General features: G+C 41.8%; 1 protein-coding gene across 1 annotated transcript; it reads right to left on the reverse strand.

Annotated features, from left to right (window-relative positions):
- Window positions 1-644: 644 nt before the first annotated feature.
- LOC126284586 (putative ankyrin-containing lipoprotein Lxx09580) lies at window positions 645-26,943 on the reverse strand. The gene is made up of 4 exons (XM_049983612.1): window positions 26,864-26,943; window positions 15,032-15,608; window positions 11,191-11,316; window positions 645-1,545 (listed from the first exon to the last, which is right to left on the reverse strand). Exons 2-4 carry the CDS (start codon window positions 15,574-15,576, stop codon window positions 957-959), a joined length of 1,260 nt encoding a protein of 419 aa, XP_049839569.1. The 5' UTR covers window positions 15,577-15,608; window positions 26,864-26,943; the 3' UTR covers window positions 645-956.

Here is a 26,943-nt window from a genome sequence, read left to right on the forward strand (position 1 = left end):
AACCTGCCCGAGGGAGGATTCGAACCTGCAACCTTAGCAGTCACGTGGTTCTGGACTGAAGCGCCTAGAACTGCTGGGCCAGTAGTAACAGGTAGACTACCAAGTAATTACATTACTGAAGAGATTTTCTCGATTGCAGCACTTTTTAATTTCAGTCGAATATTTGTTCCTAAGTCGATGACCACATTGTACCTCGGAATGTGTTTTCACATTTGTTTGAAGTTTAATCGTACATTATATTTTATGATATCAGAAAAGTCCGGCAGCAAACCAAAGTTGTGTGCCATCGTTTAAAACTGGAACAAGATGATCTACTAAACATCTACTGGAGGGGAGTACGGAAACAGTGAATGGCCACAGGTTTAAATTTATCATATTCTTTATTTTAATAATGAAGAAAAGTCTTGAGAATTGAATAATGTGTTAATTGCCAGTAGCTCGTATTTCGACATGTTTCTAATTTTTAATGGGGTTATTATAAAATTATTCTTAATTTCATTTCATTTACTAATTATTGGTTTGTAGCAGAGTAACAGGTACACTAGCAGGCACAGTATTGATGAGATTTTCTAGTCTGCAGGACTTTTGAATTTCAGTAGAATATTTGTTTCTAGGTCGATGACCATATTGTACCTTTGAAAACGTTATCACATTTGAGACAAGTTTAATTTTCCAGTATTTTTTATAATTTTAGAAAATTTTTAAATCACATAAAAAGTGTATACCATGATTTAAAATTGAAATACTTGGATGTACCAAACATCATTAGGAGGGCTCGCTAGAAGCAAAAGCCATACAAGTGTACAGAGATAAAACGCTGTCCCTGAAGTTGGAGTATAGAAACAGTGATGGCCACAGGTTCAAATTTATCACATACTTTATTTTAATAATGAAGAAGAGTCATGGAGTGGAGCTCTTTCCGTTTTACTCCTAGGACGTCTGTTGAACTGTTAGCTTCACCTTAGCAAGTCTGCCAGATGCTGGTGGTTTTTATGCCTGGCGAGGTCCAGTGGGGTTTTTCCCTGGTTATTCCTGGAGCTCCGGTCGGCCCCTGCCTCCAGTAGTGCCGATGCCACGCCTGCATGGCCCTTCAGAGCAGCGTTGTGCAATGGCGTTTCCCCCCACTGATCCCTGGCGTTGTGGTAAGGAGTGGCTGCCAGCAGCAGCCTCACCACAGCCTCACGGCCATGATACGCAGCCAAGAGCAAGGGCGTGCTCTGCGTTTTGTTCCTGGCATCTACCTCTGCACCTGCTTCCAGCAGTAGCCGCGCCACAGCCTCGTGTCCATTAATTGCAGCCCTGTGCAGTGGCGTCTCCTGCCAGCTGCTGCACCTGGCGTCCACGTGTGCTCCACCCTCCACGAGGCACCTCGCTGCCTTCACGTGTCCTCTGGTTGCTGCCCAGTGGAGGCTGGTCCACCTGTCCTTGCCATCGTCCCTCGCCTCCACGTCCGCACCAGCTGCGAGCAGCGTCTGCAACTCGTCGACTGCATCCTCCTTCGCTGCCTGAATCAGCCTGCTGTTCGTCTCTTTTTCGGGAAGGCTTCTGTGTAAAAACGGCAAACTGTCATATTTCTTCAAGTACATACTTCTGATTAAGAATACTGCAGAAGAGCCTGAGGTGAGAGCAGTCCCAAAAATAGATCTGTTTAACGATCAGTAACTAATATGCAGTTTTCTCCATGTTACAAAACAGTGGGACAGTCTCCATTTATTGACGCACAGATGTACACTGAGATCATACTCCCAAAGTCCTCATCAACTAAAAATTCGTACATTCTATCCCTCCAACATTTAGACATCATATTTTGTCACATTGATTCCTGACATTTAGTGTTTTCAGTTGAGAATGCTGTTGTTGAGCAGTCATTGCCTTCCACCGAAACCCCTTATGAAGGTAAAATAGTCCTTGATGTCCAGCAGCTCCCTTTTTAATACACAGGAACGAGGCATACAAACTACTCACATCTTCAGGTATTTAAAGAATGTTTTCCATCATGGCAGTCCATTTATTTGCATATTTGTTGAAACATCCTCGTCGAACAGAGCAAACTAGTGTTCAACAGGAAACAGTTTAATTGCACTATATCGGATGTACACTATGTGATCAAAAGTATCCATACACCCTAAAAACGTACGATTTTCATATTAGGTGCCTTGTGCTGCCAGCTACTGCCAGGTACTCCGTATCATCGATTTCATTAGTCATTAGATATCGTGAGGGAACAGAATGGGATACTCCACAGAACTCGCAGACTTCGAATGTGGTCAGGTGATTGGGTGTCACTTGTGTTATACGTCTGGACTCGGGATTACCACACTCTTAGACATCCCTAGGTCCTCTGTTTCCGATGTGACAGTGAAGTGGAAACGTGAAGGGGCACGTACAGCACAAAAGCGTACAGGCCGCCTCGTCTGTTGACTGACAGAGGCCGTCGACTGTTGAAAAGAGATGTAATGTGTAATAGGCTGACATCTATCCAGACCATCACACAGGAATTCCAAACTGCATCAGTATCCAATGCAAGTACTATGACAGTTATGTGGGAGATGTGAAAACTTGGATTTCGAGCAGCTGCTCATAAGCCAAACATCACGCTGGTAAATGCCAAATGACGCCCCGCTTGGTGTAAGGAACGTAAACTTTGGACGATTGAACAGCGGAAATACGTTGTGTGGAGTGGCGAATCACGGTACACAACGTGGTGATCTGATGGCAGGGTGTGGGTATGGTGAATGCCTGGTGAACATCATCTGCCAGCGTGTGTAGTGCCAACAATAAAATTCGGAGGCGTTTGCACTCCTTGTTGTTTTGCTTGGCATTATCACAGCACTGGCCCGCATTGATGTTTTAAGCACATTATTGCTTCCCACTGTTGAAGAACAATTCGGAGATGGCGATTGCATCTCTCAACATGATCGAGCACCTGTTTATAATGCACGGCCTGTGACGGAGTGCTTACACGACAATAAGATCCCTGTAATGAACTGGCCTGCACAGAGTCGTGACCCGAACCCGAATCCTGTACAACACCTCTGGGATGTTTTGGAAAGCCGACCTCGTGCCAGGTCTCACCAACCGACATCAATACCTCTTCTCAGTGCAGCACTCTGTGAAGAAATGGCTCCAGTTCCCCAAGAAACCTTCCAGCCCCTGATTGAATAATGCCTGCTAGAGTGGAAGCTGTCATCAAGGCTAAGGGTGAGACAATACCATATTCAATTCCAGCAATACCGATGGAGGGCGCCACGAACTTGTAAATCATTTTCAGCGAGGTGTCCGGATACTTTGGATCACATAGTGTACCAACTGCTCTACCTTAACTTCTTTATCCATATACACAAACATATTTGTTGGCGTATGCACATATCCAGACTTGCTGAGAAGTGTATGCTTGTGTGATAACCAGCATATCAACATGAAGTCACACACACACACACACACACACACACACACACACACACACACTCATGTGCACACACATACACATATACATATACACAGAACCACACGACCAGCCCTCCTCCTCCTCTCACACACACATACAAAAGCACACAAATTTACAACTTCAGTCCCTGTACTGCAGTGTGTCTAAAGGCAACAGCAAATCCAGCAGTTTTTGAAAGTAAATTTTTGATTCATGTGATTGGCTAGATTACTATATGCAATACTGCTCCTGAACACACTGTAGACCTAACACTGCTCCTGTTTTTACTGATAAACACATCATGTCCTTTGTGTGTGACACCCTCACTACAATGAGTCTAATACACAAAACCTACATTATGACATTATAAACTGTGTTCCTTGTCATCAGGAATAAAATCTAACAAATTCTTTACAGCGTAAAGCAATTGAACAACAAATTCTTCCTTTTATTCTGCCAGTTGAGATATTAGAGCTGTCAAATGCAATATAAGAAAAGCGAAGAAGTCAGAATATGGGGGAACGTGGATGGAGAAGATGAATGACTTTAAAGAGAGTGAAGATCTAAGTGTTAATTATGCCAGCCTAGTACATAATACTGAAAGTGCAGCAGAAAACTCAGTCCCACAAAAGACTCCCTTCTATGCCTCTGCCTGGTCCGGTGGGATGAAGAACGTGAGATGGCAGCTACTGAGGGGAGAGAAACAGTCAAAACCTACAAGTGACAAGCCGCAGAAGAGAATTTTCTGTACAGTAATCACATCCAAGCAAGGACGCAGCGTCTATACAAGAATGAAAACAGTGGAAGCTGCCGACATTTCTATACACCCACTCAACGCTCCATGAGTATCGTTTGGAATACGATACTGAGAACAGGAATATTGAGAATAAGATGTATCAGTACAGCAGTGGGAAATGTACAGGAAATACCTAATATTCTTTTAGAAAACATTTTATGCTACTTGAGCCCAAGCGGATCAGCACAGGAAAATGCAAGCTCATGGTACAGCGTCAGATGTAACACCTGCAAAATGTAATGTTCTCCCTGTTGGGAACACCTCGAATAATAGCGCACAACAAGACTATGGGGCCAGACCGAGTAACATTCACTGTTCATTGCCGCAGTAACGTCAGAGGAGGGATGAATTCATTTATTGAATATCTCAAATAAAGTATGGATCAACCAAATCTACAGCCATTAATTGAAGACTTCACGGATCTTACAAATAAATAAAATGGGAAAGGTGCCTGAGTGCACTCCATCATACAGTTCCATCATCCATTTCAAGGTCTCGTTAACACATGATAGGAAAATAATGGAACACAAATTAGGTAGATTGAGAATCGAAAATGTTATGGCGAAAAGTCAAGCGTCAGCTCGCCAGTCGGGAACGATAGAGAAGAGATGGTGTGAGAAGATGTCAGCTAATTGCACTCTGACCGACCCCTCTCCAGGACGACAAGACGGCAGAGGCCTATATTCAGAGAGGATGTAAGCGCTGTGACCGACTTCATTGTTTATACTGAAGAACACTGCTTATTTTGCATGTCGCCCTTTTCTTGCGACACATGTGTGTAACTGACGAAGTTAAGCATTGTAACTTTCCTTTTCTAATAAAACTCAGTACTGCGATATGTTTGAATGTTGTGTAGCGATCCGAGAAAGCAGGTTTTCTAGATACCCCACATTTGACGATGGGCAGGGAGCCATAATAATTGACGACGAGGCTGGATTTAACAGAAAAGCACTGTCCATTGGACAAACAGGCTGTAGAAAGTGTTGCGGCACAACTGAATGTAGTATCATTGTTCTATTGCATTGTATGTTAACCAGGGACCTAGAAACGACAGAGGGGCTCCGTCCCCGCCGAAGGCGCAGTGGTCCACAACCACACGACGACTACCGCAGTCCACTTCACCCCTCCGCCGCCCCACACCAAACACAGAATTATTGTGCGGTTCGGCCTCCGGTGGACCCCCCAAGGAAAGTCTCATACCAGACTAGTGTAACCCCTATGTTTGCGTGGTAGAGTAATGGTGGTGTACGACGCATACGAGGAGAAATTGTCTGCGCACCAGTCGCCGACATAGTGTAACTGCGGCGGAATAAGGGGAACCAGCCAGCATTCGCCGAGGCAGATGGAAAACCGTCTAAAAACCATCCATAGCCTGGCCGGTTCACTGGACCTTGACACAAATCCATCAGACGGATTCGTGCCGGAGACCATGTGCTCTTTCCCGCCTGGAAAGCCGTGCGTTAGACAGCGCGACCAACCGGGTGGGCTAGTATCATTCTGACTGATATACCAGTTATGTTCAGTGTCAATTAATATTTGCTACTAGTCATTATATCTCATAAATTATTGACGGGATTCATATCGGACGCTCGAGTTCTCCACAATGTTCTTCAAAACTGTAGCGAACAACTGTGGCTCAGCAACATGGCGCATTGTCATCCATAAAAAATTCCACCGTCCATAAATGGCTGTGGATGTTCTCCTAGTAGCCGAAAAAACCATTTCCAGTCAATGATCGGTTCAGTAGGATCAGAGGAGGGAGTCCATTCCGTGTAAACATAGCTCACACCATTACGGAGCCTTCACCAGCAGGCATGGTGCCTTGTTGCAAACTTGGGACCATGGCTTCGTTGTGCCTGCGCCACACTCGAGCCCTGCCATCAGGTATCACCAACTGAAATCGGGTCTCTTCTGACCAGCCCACGCTTTTTCAGTCACTTGGAGTCCAATCGATATGATCATGAGCGCAGGAGAGGCACTACAGGCAATGTCATGCCATTGGCATAGGCACACACGTCGGTCATAATTCGCAATCGGAACTCATTTGACCAACCCGCCAATTTTCAGTCACATACGGTCCAACCGATATGATCGACAGACCACGAGCGGCACTACAGCTGATGTTGGAAGAGGCACCCAGGTCGGTCGTAATCTGAAATCGGGACTCATTTGACCAGCCCACCCATTTTCAGTCACTTGGGTCGCAACTGATATGATCGCCAGACAGGAGAGGCACTACAAGTGATGTTGTGCTGTTGGCAAAGGCACCCACGTCGGTCGCAATCCACAATCGGAACTCATTTCACCAGCACATCCATTTTTAGTCACTTTGGGTCCAACCCATATGATCATGAGCCCAGGAGAGGCACTACAGGAACTGTCGTGCCATTGGCAGATTCACACACGTCGGTCGTAATCCGCAATCGGAACTCATTTCACCAGCCTGCCAATTTTCAGTCACATGGGGTCGAACCGATATGGTCGCCAGACCACGAGAGGCACTACAAGTGATGTTGTGCTGTTGGAAGAGGCACCCTGCTCGGTTGTAACCTGAAATCAGGACTCATCTGACCAGACCACCTATTTTCAGTCACTTGGGGTCCAACCGAGAGGATCACGAGCGCAGGAGACGCGCTACAGGTGATGTCGTTCTGCTGGCAGAGGCACTTATGTCGGTCGTCTGCTGCCAAAGCCGTTAACCCCAAATTGCGCTGCACTGTCCTAACAGATACGTTCGTGGTACGTCCAACATCGATTTCTATGGTTATTTGTCGCAGGGTTGTTTCTCTGTTAACACTGACAACTCTATGCAAACGCCGCTGCTCTCGGTCTTTAAGGGTAGGCAACCTCGGGCTGTGCATTGTCTGTGGTGAAAGGTAATACCTGAAATGTGGCATTATCCGCACACTCTCGGAATATTTAATTCACTAATTCGTAAATCAGTCGTGCGGCCATAATAACGCTAGAAACCTTTCTACACGAATCACCTGAATACAAATAAAAGCTTCGCCAATGCACTGCGCTTTTATACCTCGTGTACGCGATAAAATCGCCGTCTGTATATGTGCATATCGCTATCCCGTGACCTTTGTCACCTTAGTTTATAGTAACATTGGCGCGAACTCGCTTGAATGACGGGACATTCCGCCAAATGTCTACTACTTGAAATGATCTAACCTTCTTCATGCGAATGCGGAAGTAAAGAAAATGTTGATCACATTTTCGTCGGGTACCGTTGAAGGAATGTAGAATCTTTGAAACTATTACAGTACCTGATGTCCTCTGTAGATACTTTGCCGACAATCATTAAGACCCTTATAATAGCAGAAGACACAGAAGTGTATAGTTCCTCTACAGTTTTGTAATACAGGGTTAAATAAGAATATAGGAAAAGAGAATTTCTTACTTTCCGATACACTATATACCTTAACCTACCTCGGCCATTGACTTAAGTTCAGTTTAATAGCATGTAACAGATTACTGATGTTCCTTCCCGCCTAAGGCTGGCTGTATGGGCCATGAATAAATGTAAACCAACTGTTTTTTTTTCTTTTTCTTTTTTTTTCTTAATGCGGGGCCACAGTCTTAATATATTTCTTTAAGTCAGTACCGCCATTAGAGTGTTGTTTAAGTGTTGTTTGTTTACACTGTTACATTTACACAATCATGATTTCGGCTTCAAAGTGCCATTATCAAGTGTTTTAAGTGTTATAAATGGCTTAAGATGACATACTGTCGTATTCTTTAAAAGAGTAGAAAACTTAAATTAACTTCACCACTAAATTGTACTTTAAACAACGTCAATGATTAGCTGGACTGTTATACTCATGGGTGTAGCGAATATTATCGAGAGGTTTGTTACTCTTTAAGTTTTTGAGCAGGTAACTTCATTGTATACATTGTAAGAGCATTGTACTTCATTGTATACATTGTATACAATGTATGAGCAGGCTCATAGACATAAACAGTAAGAAACCTCGGGATAATCCTACATCCATAAATATAACAGACCAGGTAATCATTGACGTTGTTTAAAGCACATTTTAGTGGTCAAGTTGATGTCAGTTAAGTTTTCTACTCTTTCAAAGAATACGACAGTATGCCATCTTAGACAATTGATAAACACTTGATACTGGCACTTTGAAGCCGAAATCATGATTGTGTAAGTGTGAATCTAACACGATAAATAATGGCGGCACTGACTTTAAAGTAAAAAAAAAAAATTGTTTCTTACTTGTGTCCTGAACTCAAATTGAAAACCACGGATGGGACGAAATTCTTTTTCCGGAAAACTGTTGAGAAAACTAAGAGAAGCGGCGTTTGAAGCTGAATCCAGGACGACTCTGTTGACGCCAACGTACATTTCGCGTAAGGGCCCCTAAGATAATGTAAGAGAAATAAGCGACCTTTTTTTTCCTGACTGGTTTGATGCTGTCCGCCACGAATTCCTCTCCTGTGCTAACCTCTTCATCGCAAAGTAGCACTTACAACCTACGTCGTCAGTTAGTTGCTAGGTGTATTTCAGTGTCTGTCTCTCTCTACAGTGTTTTCCCTCTACAGCTCCATCTAGTTGGTTCACATGGCTCTGAGCACTATGGGACTTAACTGCTGAGGTCATCAGCCCCTAGAACTTAGAACTACTTAAACCTAGCTAACCTAAGGACATAACACACATCCATGCCCAAGGCAGGATTCTAACCTGCGACCGTAGTGGTCGCGCGGTTCCAGACTGTAACGCCTAGAACCGCTCGGCCAGCGCAACATCTAGTACCATATGTCTTAACAGATCGCCTATCATACTTACGGAAGCGTATACACAATCGTTTTCCCTCCCTACACTCTCGAGTGGATTTTCCTGCTAAATTTTGGGTTTTGTTGTTTACTATTAGACACTAACTTTAGCCACGTGGAAACCATTTTGTTTAACGACTGTGAATATTCTACAGAATGAGATATTCACTTTGCAGCGCAGTCTGTGCTGCGCTGTGACTATTCTGTTTCAAGCTACTGAATATGTGACGCTGGTCGCTTAATCTACTTTAGTGCTAGTGCCCTCTACAAGCTGTATCTCTTGTTTGTATAAATAAGACGACCTCAGGCTATCGCTGCCCTTGCTCATATATATTCGTGCACAAATTGTGTCAGACTGGATTCATATGAGGGTATTTCCCACGGTATGTAATGGCTTTTAGCCATGTTATTCTTTTTACGTATCCTTCTGCCAATTGAACGTATTATTGCTCACATCTTTTTTTATTTTGTAACTCATCTGATGATGGCAGTAGATGTAATTAGTCATTGTGAATCGTGCTGCAATGCGTGAGAAAGGCGGACATTTATGAATAACCTGCCACACATGATATTCCTTACGAACTTTATATCTCCAATAGATTACCACAAATTCTCCTGTCGTAGGACTTTGTCGTTTGAGGCATTCTCTCAAATTTTTGACCTCAATTAACTGAAGGCACGCTTTCAAGTTTGGGAAAGTATCTAACTTCCAGTAGTACACTTCTCTCACCTACGTTAAAAAAGTTCGTGTTTAGGGTGGTTCCATCAGTTAGGATCTTTATAAAGCTAATTTTCGCCTTTGTCACTTCAATGTTAAAATTTGAGTTTTTGGCGTATCTCCGTTCTTGTTGATCAGCAAACTGATTTCCTGAGTATATCCCTTACATTTTCTCTTCGTACTAGAAACCTAGAGACCTTATAATGAGTCTAAGTAAGATGCGCGTAATGTGGCTGACAGCAGGCATCCCCGTAGAAACAGTATTTTTTTAATTGATAATATTATCTAGAAATAAGGAATGAGGAGGTTCTGCGCAGAATCGGAGAGTAAACGAAAATATGGAAAGGACTAACAAAGAAGAAGAGACAGGATGACAGTACATCAGTTAAGACACATGAGAGAATAACTTCCATGGTACTAAGGGGAGCATGAAGTGATGCTTTTCCACTATTAAGCTCGCCCACTTTCTGCTAGACTGTCATACGCACCAGGTCTTGCGCCGCGAGATTTTCACCTTCTGCGTTCTGTATCGAAAGATCTACAAGGAACTTCTTTCCCGGATGAACATGCGCTCGGAAGTTGGCTCAACGAGTTCTTCGCCTCACAACCTTGTGATCGATAAGTTGTCCCAGCGCCGGCAGACTGTTATACATTGTGAAGGAGAACACGTTAGTGACGACTAAAGTCTCTGTTATGTTGTGCTTAATTAACGTATGGAAAAACGCAATGAACTTACACAGTCGAATTCTGCTGCAATTATTTTGTTTGCTTTCTCCTGCCTCCTATTCCCCCACGGTTTCTGTTTCACGACCAACAAACACACGTATTCAAAAATATTTATTCACATGAAATCGAGGCTTGGAGGTGTTTCAATGCATCAGCACTTCTGTCTCACATATTTACTAAACGATTCATTCTGCAGATATAGAGCCATCACAGAAAGAAAAAAATTGCAACCAACAGATCACTGTGTGCAGTATGCACGGAAAACGATTTACTCATGACTGCAATGAATGAAATCTTATGTCTTAATCTGAAAATGAATCATACAGTGAACCTAGAGAGGGATGTAAGGAATCACTTTCATCCATGGCTAGTCGCCAACAGAATTTATTACAGGTTCAAATGGTTCAAATAGCTCTGAGTACCGTGGGCCTTAACTTCTGAGGTCGTCAGTCCCCTAGAACTTAGAATTACTTAAACCTATCTAGCCTAAGGACATCACACACATCCATGCCCGAGGCAGGATTCGAACCTGCGACCATAGCGGCCTCGCGGATCCAGACTGTAGCGCCTAGAACCGCTCGGCCACTCCGGCAAACTTATAAATGGAATAAGTTCTCTCTATAACTATGACCTCTATGTTACCAGATATGCACTACAGCGCCATTCGATTTCCTTGACCCAACACTTGGTTAAATGTCTCCGCAGATCACACTGTGTAGTGGCGGAACTCACCGCAGGCGAGAGACGGCAGAGTCATCTGGCGGAGGAGTGGTGAAGGCAGCCGTGGGCGGCGCAGCAGCGGTAGGGGTGCGGCCGCGGTCTCCCTGCGGCCCACTGCCGTCTGCAGAGGCCGGCGTGCTGCAAAGACAGACAGGCAGCTTACTACCTGGATCGAAGCTGGGGGATCGTCTTCACACAAACAACAGAACACACACTGCCAATGACAATAGTGAGTCTGCTAAGATGAATAACTTAGCCTCCCTGAGGCCTCAGACCAGTAGCTTACCCTAACAAACAACAAAAGAAAGTACAAATGATATTTAGATACGACATCAGTTATGCTAAAGTAATACAAGAACTGTTGTACAGTACAGCTGGAATAAGCAACAATAACAACAACACCAAGCACACGGAAACTGCAGCAGTAATAAACTTTGAATGTACTTATCGTGGTAATGATTTAATCAAATCGTGATCGTAGCTCATGTGTTAGGGACCAGGCTGTAGGAGGCTCACATGATAGTCAGGGGAGCAGCACCTTTCGAACAGACTGCCGAATGAAATTCAGGTAAATGAAGTGCACAGAATTTATGATGCAAAAAATAAATCCAATAAAATTGTTAACCCTGTAGAACTTTAATTTTCAATACAGAAACTGAAACATTTCCCACTGAACAGATGTAATTCACGTTGACCATGGCACCCCTCACTCAACAGGTGAACGTTAAATGTCATCTGACAGTAGAGTCGAATGTTTGTGAAAGGAAAATGTATAACGTGATAAGAGACGATTTGTGTATACATCTACACCTGAGAACTTATCAGACGTAGTGACTCCAATGAAATACAGAATTCTGTTTTATTACTGTATTCCGGGTAATCATGTTTAGTAGATTGTGACTAGGAGATGTCCTTAGGAACGAAGGAGTCAATCTGAATGACAATAATAAGCATGAATTTAGATATTGCAATGGACGAAGTCATGAAATCGTGATAACTGATAAGAATTTGTGAAAGTCAGCTGTTACTGGTGTCACAGAGTGGAAGATACTGGCTAATGTCTGGAATCTGAAAGGTATCAACTGAAGGGGCATGTACTGGTGCGTTTAATTCTCACACTGACCACTACATGGCTACAGGCGGAATACAAACCACAGCTACTGTAATAAGATTTATTGTCCATACGTGATAGTGGCAGGCGCATGTGGCATGGATACTCGCCAAAGCCGATCACTTCAGTGGTGAGAGGCTAGGAGACTCATTGGATTGGAGCGTCCTGATAGGAACACAAAGCTATTACATCCACGTCGTTGTCTGTGGATCACGCTACACGTAGTTTATATCCAGAAATAGAAATGGCTAACAACATTGTGCTGTACAGTCAAATTTGCAAATATAAAATAAATTTCGAAGGTAAATATCGACCATTAAGACACTAAGATTTGCATTTGCATCGTCAATGAAATGTAGAATAGGATATGTCGGTTGTTAATTGCACAGACTGGAACACTTCACATTCGACTATTACAGCGATATTTAGCATGTGTGGAAAACAATGGTTTGGTTAACTCTAGGTATTTTTTGGCGTAGATTCCGAATATGCAATAAAAATGGGGGATCTCTGTTTCAAAATATAACTTAAGCCCACCCATGGAGGAGGGGGATGCATATACAATGTTGTACCATACTACATACACATATCACTGTATTGATTGTTTTCTTCTCTGCTTCGACTCGAACAGACTTTGCACAAAAACGTCGCAAACGTTACGACCTAATGTTTCCTGCACACTGCACCACTATGTGGATTATGCATATTAGTATAGACTATCTGATTTGTGATCTCCACACTTAGACATCCGATCTGCTGCTGCCCACAGGAAAATAATCATTAAGGACTTGCTATTGCCACATGTACTTTGAGGTACAAATCAATCTAAAAACAGCTAAAAATATCTATAATTAGTAGTCTGTAAATGAAGCAAAGTTAAATGTTTGTAACTTCTCATTGTCTAATCTAGAAAACTGGGAAATTGGTTCATCATTCACACATAATGAAAATCACTGGAGTTATGGAAGTGTTATGACTAGGAAGCTGTGTGGGAAGTTGATATCATAAGAATGTGGACAAATACGATGCAGTAGTGCATGACACCTACTTCAGTAACGAAGATTTTGGTCAGCAATTACGACATTTCAGTTCTGAACAGTATTTCCAAACTTTACTTCTAAATAACACAGATAGATTTAGATTTAAAGCTATTGGGTTAGTGTTAGGATACTTGGAAAAGACAGCTGTGGTGGTGAGTATTTCGTTTTTAAAATTTATGTGCATGTTAGGCTTTACTGAACAGGTGAGACTGACATGCTTCTCATTCAGTTGTGTTTTGTAAACTAGACAGGCAGCTTAGGCAGCATTACATCAAAAAGAAGAATTGCAGTTTATTAAGCAGCTCATTAACTATGGCATAAATGTTTAAAAATATCTGAAAATATAGTGAACGTTTAAGATTTTCCAGGATCTAGACTTCTGGGGAGAATTTGTACTGCGAAACGGTATGTAACTAATAATAATTAGATCTGAACATCACATCAATATTGAATTTGTTTGGAAATGGATCAGCAAGAACAACACATGACATAGAGAGGGTCCCTGTAGAAGGAAACAGAGCAGAATTCTCCAAAAAAGCCTAGCCCTTAGTAACACAATAGAGAAGTTCAAACAACACAGAGACAGTCAACATGAGATGTGATGGCTGCTCCTCAAAGAAGCAAGCAGAGCATTTTGATCAGTAGAGCCTTTTCCCAGTGTTTGTAGTAAAGGCTAGTGTACTTAGCTCCTGGATGCATCCCGAGGAACTAAACAGAAACAAGAAGGAAATGTGAATATCAGCTCTGATGCTGCTGTTTTGGTCCTAGGACTGGCTTATTGCACCGTGAGGTGGATCCGGAGTATGTAGGGAATATGAAGCTATACTCACCACAACATCTACTTGTGTAAACTTCTTTACTGGAGTCGTCTTTTCGTGCTTGGACTGGAAACCACACACTTAGGGTATAGCATACTTCTTAAAACTTATACTTAGCTCATAGTGCATCGATTGGCGAAATTAAGGGGACTTTGTGATACAACTACAGTTAGCAAACATACATCTAGCAAGAAACCACAAGAGAGATACACAATGTGCCAATTTGCAGTACTGGTGAGGGTAGTAGTGATTACTCTGTCCATTTGCTTTCTTACACCTACCACACAGGTTAACACTTACTGTGTGGCAACATCAGAGATTATAAACACGCTGTGGTCCATCTTGAGCAATGCTACAGCCTGCAACAGAGTATATAGTGCTGGTATTGGTGAAAGACCTGCTCTCCATTTTCACCTTCCCTATATGTAGCAAGACGCCATTAACATCGTGCACATATGGGACATCATTGGATGACAACAACAGTGGCATCCACAAACAGTATAAACCATCCCTGTATTGATTGAGCAAGTGCAACAGGGATGGAACTCTGTACGGAAATTGACATGGGTACCTGTACAACAGAATACATTTACATCTGCGTGCTTGCATTCAACATCCGGTGGTTACTCCACTTAGTAGTGTGGCAGTATGTAATATTTCCAATGGTAAATCTGCAGCTTACATTAACCTGTGATGTTAATCAGTTACATATGTTATGTAGACAAATGTGTTCACAAAATTTCATTAGATTAATTATTTTTTGGTTATGTGATCAGATGTCACAATGTTCTATAAAATTTGTCCACTAAGTATAATTATTGGCGCGGAAATACAAAAACACATAGAAATGTGCAACACAGATAAGTAGTTTGTTACATGTTTACCTGGTTTCCGCTGGAGGATCCGCGAGCAACTGACCCAGTGTGACCACATCTTCTGGCTGAGTGCGCACTGCATCAGCCCAACCCCGTGTGGTCATAACCTGGGCGATGTTGGCCTTAATGAAATCAATGGCTGCCTGCCTGAGGCTGGTGCAGGAGTGCCTGATCGCCAGAACAGCTGCGGCCGCCGCAGTTTCAACGGACAGCTGAGCGGCCACGAGCTGCTCGCACCGAGCCTTCAGGGCCGACACGCCGTATTTATCAGCGGCTGCCAGCAGCTGGGGGGCCAGGCTGGGCAGCTGAGGGGCCTGGAGGGTGTAGAGGTAGGCGACCAGCTGGCGGAGCACCGGGCCCTCCACGTCGGGGACTGCGACCTCGCCGGCGTTGGCTTCCAGTGTGTCGTGGCGAAACATGGCACCAAACACGGGACTCCGATCGGCCAACACGGCCCTGTGCGCCACGAGACGGGTGCCGTCCGCCAACAGTGTGACGACTGCGCCGTCCCCTGCGTCCAGAAGGGCGCCCAGGTCCATGGCAATGGTCTCCATAATCTCCTGGGTGGGTTCGATTGCGGATGACTCTGGAACATGGCGAACCTCAGCAGCAATTTCTCCTCTCACAGCACACTCTATACTTGTACAAGCCACAGGCAGAACAGTGTCAAGCCACACTTGGCCTTCATGTCATGATTAGGACTGTCTACCTTCTGAGTCTAAAGTCCAGAACCAAATATAAATATCAGCCTTGAAAACGAAAAATTCAGAGACCACACTGCAGTGGTAAGTCTGTGATGGACTTACGACTGACCATGATCTCAATTAGTTCACAACAAGAGATGCAGGTAGTGACTTAGCTGCTAACACGCAAATTAAGCGATTATGCAATCTGTGTAAAACGAATTGGGAACATTCAAAGGGAGCATGCAAGGTACAACCACTGCAATAATGCGGATTTGATGATGACGGCATAGCCAACAAGTTTGTGAAAAGATTGCAGATGGCACGCAGCAAGGCGATCGCAGTTCTCTGATGAACCCCCCCCCCCCCCCCCCCCCCCCGAGATAGACAGCACACCAGGCGACAAGATACCATTATTAACCTTAGTGGAAACAGAAGAACAAAAAAAGCTATTGACCAGATGAACAACAATATAAATAACTATTACACCAAACAAGAGCAGAAAAATGAGAGCTACCTGTCAAAGACCAAATTGTAACGGACATACAAACTTACAACAAACAGTTCGATTACCCACTGTATTATCTACCTTGAGACCATCCAGTGGTGTGATGACAATGCACCAGAAGACATTAGAACTCTGCTTGCGAAAAACAAGACAGTACCTTCGCTGTGAACCACTTCAGCAGCATGTGCATAATGATGTTTTGATTCGATTTGCTCAGTAGTATATGGCCTATCAGTTGAAACGTCCCATTAAAAACATTAATAAATTACTGTGCTGATATATCCCTTACAATATTAGATTTTCAAACAACTGAGCAAAACTGAACGTATTCAGACATTTCTGTCTTTACTTACTCTGATCATCACTAAACTGACACACAATATTTTTAGCGCTACGGAATCTGACTTTCAATAATCCCCACAAAAGAATGGCCCTGACTAACATTAACCCATACTCTTCTTGAATCACTTACATCACGAAAATCTTCATTACTCGAACTACTTCAATACAGTGAGCGCCAATGCTGCAGATTATAAAAGATTCTAATTGCTGAAGTCACTAACTACTGATAGGCATAGTTAACAAATGAAAGATTTTGATAGAGAACAAACAATTTATTTACTTAATAGTGTTCAAAGTCAGCAGTTCATGACATCCAGTCTTACAAATAAACTGTCTTTACGTCCAGATCATCCGCTCTCAAAACTCCGCTATCTCCCTCCCCATATCCACCAGTGCTGGTGACTCACCTCCAACTGCGCAACGCTACACGCTGTTCACAACCAACTGCCCAACACTACAATAGCGACTATTCCAACAATGCCAACCAGCCACAGACTGCACACAGCACAGCCAGTGATTTTCATACAGAGCGCTACGTGGCATTACCAATATAAAAACCTAAACAGTCTACTTACACAGTAATAAAATTAAAAAGAAAAATAAGAAAGCACCAGAGGTTAAGAATCACAGCGGAAGTGTTGCGTCAGGTAGTGGACCAGACTTTACCGCATCTATCAGCGTCTTTCAACAAATTTCCTTTGAAGATATGAGCAACCAGTATTTGCAAAATCTCGAGTATCAGTACGAAGGAGACAAAGATCCAGAACAACTTAGCTCTAACAATATCAAAGAATTTTATATAACATCCATTACCAGGGGAGAGAGGGGGGTGGAAGTTGTTGGGAGGGGGGAGGTAGTGCTTGGTGCCCATTCTGTTAAGTTAAAGTTGTAGTAACAACACAGTTTTCAAAAGGTAATTGTGTGTAATTAGGATCCAGAACATGAAAATACCTTTTAAAACGCTCTTAGAAATATCAAAGCACCGTCGATAATGTATCCTATGGACTTTTTAGCCAACACAAGAAATATAATTAATGTACATTTCTTTCAGTGTTGTTTACTTTTACTCTAAATGTAATTTTTAAAGGGCTAAGTATGACCCAGAACTTGGAAATACTGACTACGACTTTCATTGTGAAAGGATATCTACTACCGTTACTTAAATTTTAGGTTAACTGAAAGATATAAAACATATGTGGTATCTGAACGAATTCATTAACAACAACGAATACTTTATCAAAATTTTAAAATATAAAGAAATTGACTAGATTACAACATGGTCTATAGACGGGCATAAAGTATCCCCCCTCTCCACCTATGTTGGTATTGTGAGGGTTAAATCTTTTAGCATTATTCTTCTGGTAAAGGCTCAACACAGAGAAACGCAGTCTGAGCTATCGTAGACACATAATAGGCATGAGCTCCAGCATTATGGTGTCACTCAAGGGAAATACATAGAGGAAGCGGTAAATCACTCAATGCATATTATGAAAACCTCAGAGTAGAACATTATAAGCAAAACGATTGAAAAAGCTGGGGATTAATGGTTGCCTGCCCAGTTCAAAAAGTTGAATCAGATGTGCTGTCCTGATTGTCTCTATAACATCCTGAGAGATTATTCCACAAACAGGCAGGACAACCTGGAATCCCTTCAATGTAAATTGTGAACACATCACCAAAAGCTGCCCATGAACCAGGTTCAGTGCAAGAAGATCATATAACAGTGCAACCTTAATCGCTATTATAGGCTACAGATTGAGCGGCTCATATAGGCAGAATTTTGACAGTACGAAAAAGTACCTAGTGTTAGGCTTCTGTAGGCAGGCAACATCTTGACACGGGTCTGTTCCAGATATCTGCCAGCACGCGCATAGGACAACTTCACAGGCTGTCTCTGTAGAGGTACACTATTCAGATTCTCATTGGAGGTGCGCAAGTGCCACCGAAGATGTTGCAAAACTGAGGGGCTCTTAGAGGAATGCCTTGCTTTTTAATTCTTACTTGTGTCAGTCTCTGTGCTCTGAGATCACACTTAGCTCTAAGGAAATCAAGGAATTTTATATAAGGTCTATTACCAAAGGGGAGGGAGGTGGAAGTTGGTGGCAGGGGGAAGGTAGTACTTCGTGCCTCTCCTAAAAAATTAAATAGTAACAACATACTTTTCTTAAGGTCCCTGAACAAGAGGGCTTAAAGTGCATAAACACCCTCTGCTGCTTAATATCACGTTGAAATTTCGGCAAATAAATCTCAATGTCCACTGGTGCCTCCAACCTAGACACGATAGCAATTATTGCGGTTGTGCTGCTCTTCAAAGGGGTCAGATCAAGGACAATGGGGATACAGCACAACGATGTTCTTAGAAATGGGCTAAAGCGTTTGGGGGTGTCAGTAGCGTCAAAAGTTGTCAAGTGTGTCCTTTTCTACATATCACGTAGTAGCCTGTCGTTTGAGACTGTGAAATGTGTGGCTCTCAACTACCCAAGGAAGAAGTGGTTTCATTGACACCCTTTGTCACCTCCTGAGTGATTTTCGTGTCGATTGTGAGTGGCGATGAGTCTGATATATTTTCATCTGCTGTCCATAATGCAACCCCATCATTTCATAGCCGGGTCTCGCTGTTCTGACCTCCATCGTTGATGCTTCAAAAGAAGGGGGTGCGTCGTTTTTCCCAATCTGAGACACGTCCACCTCGGTGTTGGGCGTTCTTTTGGCAAACGTTTGAGTGAATGTGATGTCATTAAATGTCATATGAACTTCAGAGCTCTGGCCTTTCAGTCGTACGTGTCGACACATTGCTGTTTCGTAGCCTCTTTGAGGCCAAGTGTGACGTCCCAGGGCTCCACACTTCTGCAGCATAACAAGGGAAGTCTGTAGGCACCTTTCAGTCAAATTTCAAACTTGTGGGTCGAAATGGGAGACAATTAATGGGACTCGAAAAAGTTATGCCGTAATTAAATTGCACAGAGTAGACTATTCCCATTCCCATTCCTACATACCGAGTTTAGTTCTCGTTGAGGAAATTCTTAATTGCATTTCATTCTCAGCGTATAAAATGTCTGAAGTAGATGGTTACCATGGTTATTTATATGAAATGTCGAATTATTCATTTACTGCATTCACATTGGTTGGTTCAACACTCATATTTGATGAATTCTTAAAAGAAGATTAGCTCTTACAAAACTCAGAAACAACAAAGTCTCGCAATGAAAAATATTCCTGCGAAACTTCCGAAAGCGGGAGGAAAGGAAACGATATTCTAGTTCTACACGATTACGTGGGACAACTGTTAACAGGAAACATAACACAGATATTGAAAGAAACCTTCCATTTTGAATCCTAAAATCAAAAAAAATCTTACATAGAACTAAAATTACTGGTAATTTAGCCGAGTTGTGAACGTATCATAAAATAATGTCCTCCATCGTCTTCAGAGAGTTGTGCCACGAATATAAATTTGGCTTCCAGAAAGCCGAGGAATCAGGTATGGGATATTAGCTTTAAAATTAGTTGTTAAATAATTGTCCATAAATTTCACTACAACATTCATACCTGTTGTATATATACAGAAAGTGTGTGTTTTATTCCTACTTTCTTCAGAGCTTCAAACTTTGTTTCACCATTTCTCATTATCACAGACCAATAACTTTTATGGAAACTTTATAAAAAGAGGAAGAATGTTATAATAGATGACAGTTAAAAAATCTCGAACACTTCTTAAATAAAATGGATTAAGTTATGTGGAAGGGATGTAACATGTAAATAAATCGGTCTGAACCAAATGTGACTATTTGTGGCAAAGAACGACTAATCAGTGTTCGAGTACATGTGTGTGACAATCTGCTGCAACATGTTTACTTGTTTACTTAGTTGAGAAGGCAGATCACCAAAGCTGTAAGAAGCAAATATGACATAGGAATCAGAAGTACCTATGAAAAAAGTTCCATCAATATAATCAAGAAAACATTAACCTCCAAATGTGACTGCCAACAAATGAGAAAAAATGCTTCAGAAAGGGCATTTTTGGAGTGTGGTACTGTGTGGCTCTGAGACATGGACCCAGGAGAGTGAGGAAAGGAGGTGACTCTCCCCTTCTCACATTCTATTAGGGATTTCGCCACTTGTACCTTATCAATAGTTTTTTATGTTTGGGATGCGCTTGTAACAGCATACCACAAAATGTTAGTTTGTAGAATACTATGACTAAGCCGAGTTCATATTATTGGTTATCTATTTTAACTTGAAGATCCCTAAAAGCAGTAATATGTTAATGGAAAAAGTACTACAGATACATCACGGCTTAAGATTATGGACCAAGTTCTGAAGGATGTAAGTTGAAATAGAGAACAAGACAAAAGTATGTGGAGACTGCATGTCTGCTGCCATCATACGTATCCTACGACTCAGCACTGAAGAAATGGAAATCTTCCCACACATTCTAGAACAGGAAGTTTAGTAACATATACTGCTACATTAAACCTCTCTTAATTACCGATACCATTTTTATTTAATCATATCCCAGCACCAAAAACTTCTCAGTCATGTCATTTTAACATTCATGACTTGTTTGTGTTGCAACTTCAGTGTTCTTTATCGTGTACCACCCTGCCTTCTGGTTTAATGCTCTCTCTCCTACTACATCATTATGAGCAATTAAAATTTCTCACCCTTCTTTATATTTGAGTCATGAAGCTTCTGACTGGTTTGACGCGGCCCGCTATGAATTCTTGTCGTGGGCCAATCTTGGGTGATGTACTTGAGGACAATATTATGGAAATGGAAGAGGATGTAGATGAAGATGAAATGGGAGATACGATAGTGCGTGAAGAGTTTGATAGAGCACTGAAAGACCTGAGTCGAAACAAGGCCCTGGGATAACATTCCATTAGAACTACTGACAGCCCTGGGAGAGCCAATTCTAACAAAACTCTACCATCTGGTAAGACAGATGTATGAGACAGGCGAAATACCCTCAGACTTGAAGAAGAATGTAATAACTCCAATACCAAAGAAAGCAGGTGTTAACAGATGTGAATATTACCGAACTATCATTTTAATAAGTCACATCTGCAAAATACTAACACGAATTCTTTACAGACGAATGGAAAAACTGATAGAAGCCGACATCGAGGAAGATCAGTTTGGATTCCGTAGAAACATTGGAAAACGCGAGGCAATACTGACCTTATGACTTATCTTAGAAGAAAGATCAAGGAAAGGCAAACCTACGTTTCTAGCATTTGTGGACTTAGAGAACGCTTTTGACAATGTACACTAGAATACTCTCTTTTAAATTCTAAAGGTGGCAAGGGTAAAATACAGGGAACGAAAGGCTATTTACAATTTGTACAGAAACCAGATGGCAGTTATAAGAGTCGAGGGGCATGAAAGGGAAGCAGTGGCTGGGAAGGGAGTGAGACAGGGTTGTAGCCTATCCCCGATTTTATTCAATCTGTATATTGAGCAAGCAGTGAAGGAAACAAAAGAAAAGTTCGGAGTAGGTATTAAAATCCATGGAGAAGAAATAAAAACTTTGAGGCTCGCCGACTTGGATGAGCAGTTGAACGAAATGGACATTGTCGTGAAAGGAGGATATAAGATGGACATCAACAAAAGCAAAGCGAGGATAATGGAATGTAGTCGAATTAAGTCAGTAGATGCTGAGGGAATTAGATTGGGAAATGAGACACTTAAACAAGTAAAGGTGTTTTGCTATTCGGGGAGCAAAATAACTGATGGTGGTCGAACTATGATATAAAATGTAGATCGGCAATGGCAAGAAAAGTGTTTCTGAAGAAGAGAAATTTTTTAACATCGAGTATAGATTTAAGTGTCACGCAGTAGTTTCTGAAAGTATTTGTATGGAGTGTAGCCATGTATTGAAGTGAAACATGGACGATAAATAGTTGGGCAAGAAGAGAATAGAAGCTTTTGAAATGTGGTGCTACAGAAGAATGCTGAAGATTAAATGAGTAGATCACATAACTAATGTGGAGGTATTGAATAGAATTGGGGAGGAATTTGTGGCACAACTTGACAAGAAGAAGGGACCGGTTGGTGGGAGACGTTCTGAGGCATCAAGGGATCATGAATTATCACTGGAGTGCAGTGTGGAGTTTAAAAATCGTAGAAGGAGACCAAGAGATGAATACACTAAGCAGATTCTGAACGATGTAGGTTGTAGTAAGTACTGCGAGATGAAGAAGTTTGCACAGGATAGGGTAGCATGGAGACCTGCATCAAACCAGTCTCAGGAGTGAAGACCACAACAACAACAACTACAACAACAGCCAATCTTTTCATCCTGAAGTAGCATTTGCAACCTACATCATCAATTATTTGCTGGATGCAATCTAATCTCTATCTTCCTCTACACTTTTTACCTTATACAGTTCTCCATAGTACCATGCAAGTTATTCCCTCATCTCTCAGCAGATGTCATATCATCCTATCTCTTATTATTGTCAGTGTTTTCCATATATTCCTTTCCTCGTTAATTATGAGGAGAACCTCCTCATTACTTACCTTACTAGTTCACCTAATTTTTACACGTTCTCCTGATGCACTACATCTAAAATGTTTCGCTTCTCTTCTGTTCCGGTTTACCCACAGTTCATGTTTCACTACCATATTATGATAATCTCCAAACATACATTCCCGGAAATTTGTTCCTCGAACTAAGGCGTATCTTTGATACTACTTCATCTCTCTTGGCCATGAATTCACTTTTTGTCAGTGCTATTCTGCTTTTTATGTAGTCCTTACTCTGTGCGTTAAGGGATATTTTGCTGCTTAGTTAGCAGAATTCCTTGATGTCGTCTACTTTGTGATCCCCAACTGTGATTTTAAGTTTGTAGGTGGTCTCCTTTGTGCTATTAATAATGGTTTTCATTTTTCTTCATTATTTCATTTTTCTTCTCAATTTCTATTGTGTACCCATTAGACTGTTCATTCCATACAATAGACCTCCCAATTCTTCCTCACATGTGTGACGTTAATCTTTTACAGCCGCAACGACGTTTACGTGCCCTGTCTCGCATCAGAAGCCATCCTCGCTGCATGGCTCACCGTTGACTGCTCTGTGAGGTCAGCAGCGGCAGCAGCTCTCAACAGGCGCGGACTGGCCCGCTACCAGCTCTAACGATCTTCAAGCCACAAACAGGCGACCGCACAATTCCAAAAATATGTAGTATTCCTGGAATAATCTCATATTCTTATTTAGTACGGTATGACAGTACCTGCATAAAATGCATGAATGAATTTCCTATATTTCACTGCTGCTTATAACTGCAGCAAGGCTTACACACTAACAAAGAGGGTCTATTTTTATTTCCTTACAAAAAAGACACCCAGATCTCTCTAGTAAATGGGTGCATTGTTGCAGCTAACCAAGTCCACTCTCGCTTCAGAATGGAGCAGATTTCAGTTCCTGTGGTAAATAATGCAATCAAAACAGATAACTGAATTATTCTCACGTAAGACACTTTGAGAAGTTCGACAAAGTTCTGATAGCCATCAGACGCAAATAACAAATAACGTTGTAAAATCCAAAGACCCTTGATCATGACTCACTCATAGACACAGCAAGGTACCAATTAAAAAGGAAATCGACTGAGATACTTCATCCTTACTTGTAAATTTGCATATCAGCTTACTATTGTGGTGCAAGGTGGCAGTAAACCACAAACGAACCAATTTCTTTCTGTCTTAATATTAAATCAATTATTCATAAACCCAAAGTCGTATAACTTGCAGCTGAAGAGAATTTCTTACTTTGTTTTCGCAATGTTACCATTGACCTGTTTTGTATAATCACGGCGAATATTCTCATAACGCAAGGGTGAGTCCTCTGTCTGTATGTCGCAACGAGTGAATAATTAAACTGCCGGTAAAAACGACTCTCTATTAGCACAGGACCATGCCGTGCTGCATATGTTTACATGAGGTTCCGTCACATACATATTTGATGTAAAAGAATATGCATATCATTCGTGAATAGCAGCTATAATATCTGATTATAGCCTTGAAGTGAGTTACCATTTCCTTCTTGGAGTCAAAGTTACGTTAGTGAGGAGTCAGATTATGTTCCCCTTTTTGATTTATTTGTATGAATCTATTAGTAATTTTTTCTACCTAGGATTACGGATACACCAAGTCTTATTTGGGAACAAACTGAAATAGAAAGGGCTGTTGCCATTTAGCTGTTATGTTTTTTCGGAAATGTAAGTTGTTCTGACATACAGTGCTGTTTGTACAGGACTGTCGACAATTTGTTCTGCCCTTGATTTTCTACATGACACGAGTGCTAATGGACTTGCTGCTGAACTGAAGTAAAATGTTTTAATGGAAGAGTGTACAAATTACACACCAAATCGAGAGGCTTTATGTTTCTTGTTGTCTACCGTAGACTTGAAGTAGTTTGTTACGTTGACGCTCAAGCAGAAGTACTTCCTTTTTATTTTCCAAGCGTGAGACAACTGTTCGAATACAATACGTAATACAAACTGTAACGTAGCGAGTTAATCCGAGTTACGATATGTGCAGCAATGTATGGAGCCAGGAGCGCCAGTAATTGGAGGAGATTCGTTAGTTGTTTTTTTCCATTAGTTAGAACACACTTGGTACACCTATATCAGATAGGGCTTGTGGCAGTGAATCAACCTGCCAATAGACTGATACGAATATTTATTATCCCTATGCATCGGAATAAACTACAATAGTTGTTTCTATTATTGCTAAAATTATACACTTAAAATTTCATTTCGTTATTCTTCACAGTTTCGAAGAAAGAAAATTTTACCTACAAATCGCAAAAGACATTCTGGTGTTCCAAAGCCGATCTAGTAATAGCACTAGATTAACTTTCGACATCATAGGGAGCTATTATGAGACGTTCATCTGCTAACAATCAGCCGACTAGAAATATTCATTTATAACATTTGTGATTTTTATTCGATGTAATTTTGGAATCTTTTAAAATTAATATGTAGCCATATTTTGCTATGTGAGTGCGTGGGAGTGATTCAGAGAGTGAATGAGGAACATGTGAAAATTTAAAATGTTTTATTTTGTGAAGATGTATGTGAAATCCAAAAGTGTGAGAAAAATTTCTGATAAGAACCACGATTCATGTGACATGCGTCTGAGTGAGAATGCTTTAGTAAAATGCGGGCAGAAAAAAATTAGGAACGGAATAAGATTGTTGTTATTTTGGTTTATAACTAAATATAATATAGTAAATGGAAACTTTGCTGATGTAAAATTAGTTTCTAAACTGTGATTAGACAAGAGAGGATTTTGCTGCGGTATTCATTTAGAAATAGTGTTCTGACTGGTCGTTCAGATCAACAGCAAATCAGAACTGAGCTTCCCGCGCGGAGAGAGGCGTCTGTTACCTGTGCGAAGACACTGCATAGGGGAGTCGCCAGCGGATCATTGTACCGAACACATTATGTTACGTCGTTCTTCGTAAACAATATGTAAAACGAAGAATTATAGACGTAAACTGGATTTGGTAACAGTGTGTGAAAAATTCCTGTCAAACTTACAAAATCCACGATGCATTCGTGACAGAGTAGTATAGCGAGCACTTGTGTAAAGGAAGACAAATGAATCGACGGAACGTTATCTGGCGCAAAGTTGTCGGTCGGTGACTGTTTCGATCATGAATGATGTTCGGGACGAACTTGCACAATTCTGGTTGCTTTCTGCTAAATGTACCACATCTTTACCACAGTGAACTTGCACACAAATACAAGTGCAGACGTAAATACGGACATGACAGCGATTTAATGAGTCTTTGTGGCAACAGATAGTCAATAGAACTTTAAACATTTTCTATATGAAGGTAGAAGCCGAACGCCCGATATTTATCATGAACTTACAGGAAATGAATTTTAACTAGTGTATTGCGGCGTCTTTCTGGTAGGTATTGGGTGGGGATTTCCTTAACGCTGCTTTGTGCCACCTAGACAGTATCTACTACGACAGGGTGAAGGAACAAGGAACAGATAAGAAGCCTATCGAGGCTTGAACAGTGAGAATGTGATATCGATAAGAAGGCAAACCGAACCCCGCCCCACCACAAAACTTAGCGTCGTGGATGCCAGATGGGTAGAAGCCAGGTTGCAGTCATTGCCTGTACTTCACGTTGGACTGTGTTCATTTGATAAGTGCAACGGTGCAACATACAGACTAAATCAAATCCAAAGTTGGAAGAGGAATTATCGACTCGAAGTACAATGAGCCACTTAGTATATGAAGAAGAGGGACGTGGTATACGAAGAAACCGCAAGTGTTAACAGGACTCACCGTAGAGTGAGGGAGGGGTGTCTCCAGGCAAGTGATGTCCGTCGCAGCAGCCAACACACAGGGCGTCCCGACAGCTTGGA

Source organism: Schistocerca gregaria, chromosome 8 (genome assembly GCF_023897955.1).
Source record: "Schistocerca gregaria isolate iqSchGreg1 chromosome 8, iqSchGreg1.2, whole genome shotgun sequence".
Lineage (NCBI taxonomy): Eukaryota > Metazoa > Arthropoda > Insecta > Orthoptera > Acrididae > Schistocerca > Schistocerca gregaria.

Excerpts from the sequence above, each read along its gene's own strand:
- LOC126284586 (XM_049983612.1), bottom strand. The coding sequence starts at position 15,576 with ATGGAGACCATTGCCATGGACCTGGGCGCCCTTCTGGACGCAGGGGAC. Across the intron at positions 11,317-15,031 it reads GATCCTCCAGCGGAAACCAG|CACGCCGGCCTCTGCAGACG; the intron begins GTAAACATGTAA and ends CTGTCTTTGCAG. Across the intron at positions 1,546-11,190 it reads TCTGCCGTCTCTCGCCTGCG|AAGCCTTCCCGAAAAAGAGA; the intron begins GTGAGTTCCGCC and ends GTTTTTACACAG.